Consider the following 3,797-nt stretch of genomic DNA (forward strand, 5'->3'; position numbering starts at 1 on the left):
GTAAGGGCTAGAAACAAAATTCTTTTTTCCTCTGATTCCTTGGGTCAAGCCGATTTGAATGCGTTTCCGTCATGAAAATTTTTAATTTTCTGAAAAAGGTACTTTTTTTAACTTCTCCTAGGCCGTTACTCCGATTTTCATGAAAATTGAACCAGATCATCTTCAGACCATGCCGACAAAAAGTTATGGAATTCAAGTTGATTCATCAAATCGTTTTCGAAAAACATGCGAACAAATTTAATGTTGCGCTTGCGAAAATAGACGTAAGGCTGTATCTCCGTAGCACTTTATTGTATTCAGACCAAACTTGGTACATGTCATCACAAGCATGACCTGAGGTATCATGCAGTGTTTCGGCGTAGCGCCACCTACTGGTGCGGAGATATGAAAAATGGCTATTTTTGCTTATAATTTCTGATGGCTTTGTCCAACAACCATGAATTTGGTCTTGTTAGATTCAAGGCATCATGCCGAGTCATATGATATAAAATGTTTGCATATCAACCATTTTGGCCGTCAGCCATTTTGAATTTTGTGCTAAAATGCTGAATTTTACGAACGCATTAGCGTATCTTAACGAAACTTGGTATGGGTCATCAGCGCAATACCCTGAAAAAGCCTGAGAAGTTTCGGACCAGCACCACCTCGTGGTCAAAAGTTATAACAAAATTTACAAAAATGCTAATAACTTTTGACTATTTAAACTCATTAATGAAACTGGTCTCAGTTGATTCCTTGGGTAACGCTGAGAACACAGATATCAAATTTGCCATAGTCAGCTGAACTTCCTGTCCGCCATATTGTTTTTCTTTAAAAACCTACTTTTTTGAACTCCTCCCAGACCGTTGCTCCGATTTTCACCAAAATTGAAATCTTTTATATTTATTATTATTATTATTATTATTAGTAGTAGTAGTAGTAGTAGTAGTAGTATTAAGTTATCTGATCTATTTTTTTACTGGTTAGCAAACATCTTCACAACAATTCATCTTTGTGCTCTCATTTGTGCATATCGTTACAGTAATTCAAGGATGAACATATGTTAGTCTATTATGTGCCCTGATAACTGCGATGCAACATTGTATTGTGTTGATAGTAATAAAAGTATTGATCGCTAAGTTTTACACAAAAACAAACTCTTATTAAAATATTGCTATATGGCAGTGAAGGACTAGAGTAAACAGAATTCATGCAGTTGAGAGTGTGACATTAAATGTAGTTCCAAATGTAGGTTCGGGAGGAGCCTAAACATTCAGTCCTGTCAATCATCATTACAAGCGTATATAAGCAGCAGTCACTGCGTCATCCCAGCGACAATTCTTCCAGCATCCCTCCTCCTTCCTACCTCCTCCTCTATTTCTCTTATTCTCCCTACGCGCAGTACTGTAATAGGGGGTTTAACTCAGAGCTCGAGCTGAGCCTCGGGTCGAGCCTCCTTCGAGGACAGCAAGCCAAGTTTGTTTTACCATTAACCATTCAGACTGAATGGCGAACTTGTGAAAACCCTTAATTTGCATTGTGATATCGACTTGGATAAAGATATTTTTCTCATAAAATATCATTTAAATGACTTTGGAAATAGTCTGTATTTTCCATACTTAATTTTTAAATATTTAGGAACATTTTCATTGTCATGAATGAAAGCTGAAGGCCTTTGGATTTACAGAATGACATTACTACTAAAGTGCTACTTGTGTCAGCATGTAAGTGGCATTTAAGTGGCATATAACAGCAATAATTAAATACAACAGAGAATCAGTAATTTTGTGTAAATTTATTATCTTTATTTTTTCAATTAATATCAACAATCAGTTTAGTGGTGACCAAAAATAAACCTCACATGCAAATGGACACCTTTATAAGAAGTTCAAAGATGAAAATATTATAAATGTTATTTTATTTAGTCAAATATTATTTATATGTCAAATATTGTTTATATGTCACATTTTTCTTCAGATGGCAACAAAACAACAACAACAAAACATTTATTTGAATTTACCCACTACTAAGAGTGAAAGATGAAAGCTAATACAATTTTGGTGGCTGAAACCCCAGAGTAACATAAAATAAGTAAACACAACAATAATTGTTAACAAATTGCATTGTAAAATATTCTTCCTTTTCAAGTTTTGCCTCGATGTCAGTAAGACCACAATCAGTACATATACACTTGAAAACAACTGGATTCATAAATAAACAAGTACATAAATACCATATAACTGCTATTCACCAACACATACATGCAGTCCCAGTACTGATGATGCTTTTATTTATATATTATCATAAATATTAAGAATTAAAAAAACAAAAAAAAAACAATAATTGCAGTCATTTTGAAATATTATCTCTAACTGGTGAAGATCTGTTGTCAAGCATTTTTCGCAATAAGATTTTGATTTCAGCTGTGTTTAAAACATAAATGATGGGATTTAGTGTAGGTGGAACAACATATGCCAGAGATGTGCTAATGACTCTGCCATTGGGAGTGAGAGCAAGCAAGAGTTGTGCTAGGTATGTGAAGCATATTGGGAAGAAATAAATCCCTACTAACAACAGGTGTGAAACACAGGTCTTAAGCGCTTTTAAACGTCTTTCCCAAGTTGTAATTCTGCTTAAAGCAAGAAAAATGCCCAAATATGACAGGAATATAATGACCAAAGGTGCTATAAGGTATAAAGATGTGATGACAAATCCCACAGACTTATTAAGGTTATAGTCATTACATGCCAACCTAAACACTGGTCCATGATCACAAAAATAACTCTGTATTACATTGGATTCGCAAATTGAAAGTCGGGTGATCAAAGACACCATCAAGGCCACCACAGAAGAATTAAATGCCCATATTGCTGGAAAAACTAAAACCATACTGGTATTGTTCACAATTGCATGATATCTTAATGGCAAACAAATTGCAATGAAGCGATCATATGCCAGAACAAGAAGAGTGACACTTTGCAAACTACTGAAGAAGAACACAAAAAACATGTTTGCCAAACAAGCATTGTATGAGATGTACTGTGAGTCAAACAGAAAAGTCCTCATCATGTTAGGAATCAGTGCATTAATTTCACCAATATCAGCCAAGGCCAAGTTAAACACGCCAATGTACTTTGGACTGTGCAGGCTCCGGTGAAGAGCTATAATGAGAAGAACTACAGAGTTCCCAAAGATAGTAACAAAATAAATCATAAATAAAAATATATAGTAATAAGTGCTATGTGGTATTCCTGAAAGTCCAATGATAAAAAAGTATTGAGGATGAACAATCGAGATATTCTGTGAAAAACTTACATTTACAGAACTCATGGTAACTTTGCATTTGTTGTTTTGCACAAGCTGAAAATATAAATTACCATAAGAAAACGCATAAGAAAAAAATGTAAGTTCACACATTTAACAGTTATTTTCAAATGCTAGAAAAAGTTGCATATAAATTTGAGCATAATGATTTGAATCACAAACCTGTATAAATAAACATAAAGCTTTAGAGTCAAAGCAAACAATGACAGTGACTGTCTGAATGCTTGTGAGCTACTTTTAAATATACAGCTGTAAATCCAGTGCTCATCCTTATTCTGTCATGCTGCAGAGATAATTGGCTGCCTGATTCACTCGAGAGCTTTGATGACCTTTTGAACACGATGTAATCTTTGTATGTTGTAGTTTTTTTTTTTTGTTTGTTTGTTTTTTTTTTGATTGAAAACAATCTCTACTATTGCCCCTTGTGTTTTCATTTGAGCACCATCATATTACAGTAATTCAAAGATTAACTTAAGGGTTAGTTCACCCAAAAA

The 3,797-nt window shown here is 34.2% G+C and overlaps 1 protein-coding gene across 1 annotated transcript; it reads right to left on the minus strand.

The window, feature by feature from the left end:
- Positions 1 to 1,785: 1,785 nt before the first annotated feature.
- Positions 1,786 to 3,797, minus strand: LOC125248894 (olfactory receptor 52E8-like). The gene has a single exon (XM_048161058.1). The coding sequence runs from the start codon at positions 3,394 to 3,396 to the stop codon at positions 2,329 to 2,331; it is 1,068 nt and encodes a 355-aa protein (XP_048017015.1). The 5' UTR covers positions 3,397 to 3,797; the 3' UTR covers positions 1,786 to 2,328.

Source organism: Megalobrama amblycephala, linkage group LG16, assembly GCF_018812025.1.
Source record: "Megalobrama amblycephala isolate DHTTF-2021 linkage group LG16, ASM1881202v1, whole genome shotgun sequence".
Classification (NCBI taxonomy): domain Eukaryota; kingdom Metazoa; phylum Chordata; class Actinopteri; order Cypriniformes; family Xenocyprididae; genus Megalobrama; species Megalobrama amblycephala.

Bases quoted from the DNA above. Each gene is read 5' to 3' on its own strand.
- LOC125248894 (XM_048161058.1), bottom strand. From the start codon at position 3,396: ATGTGTGAACTTACATTTTTTTCTTATGCGTTTTCTTATGGTAATTTA.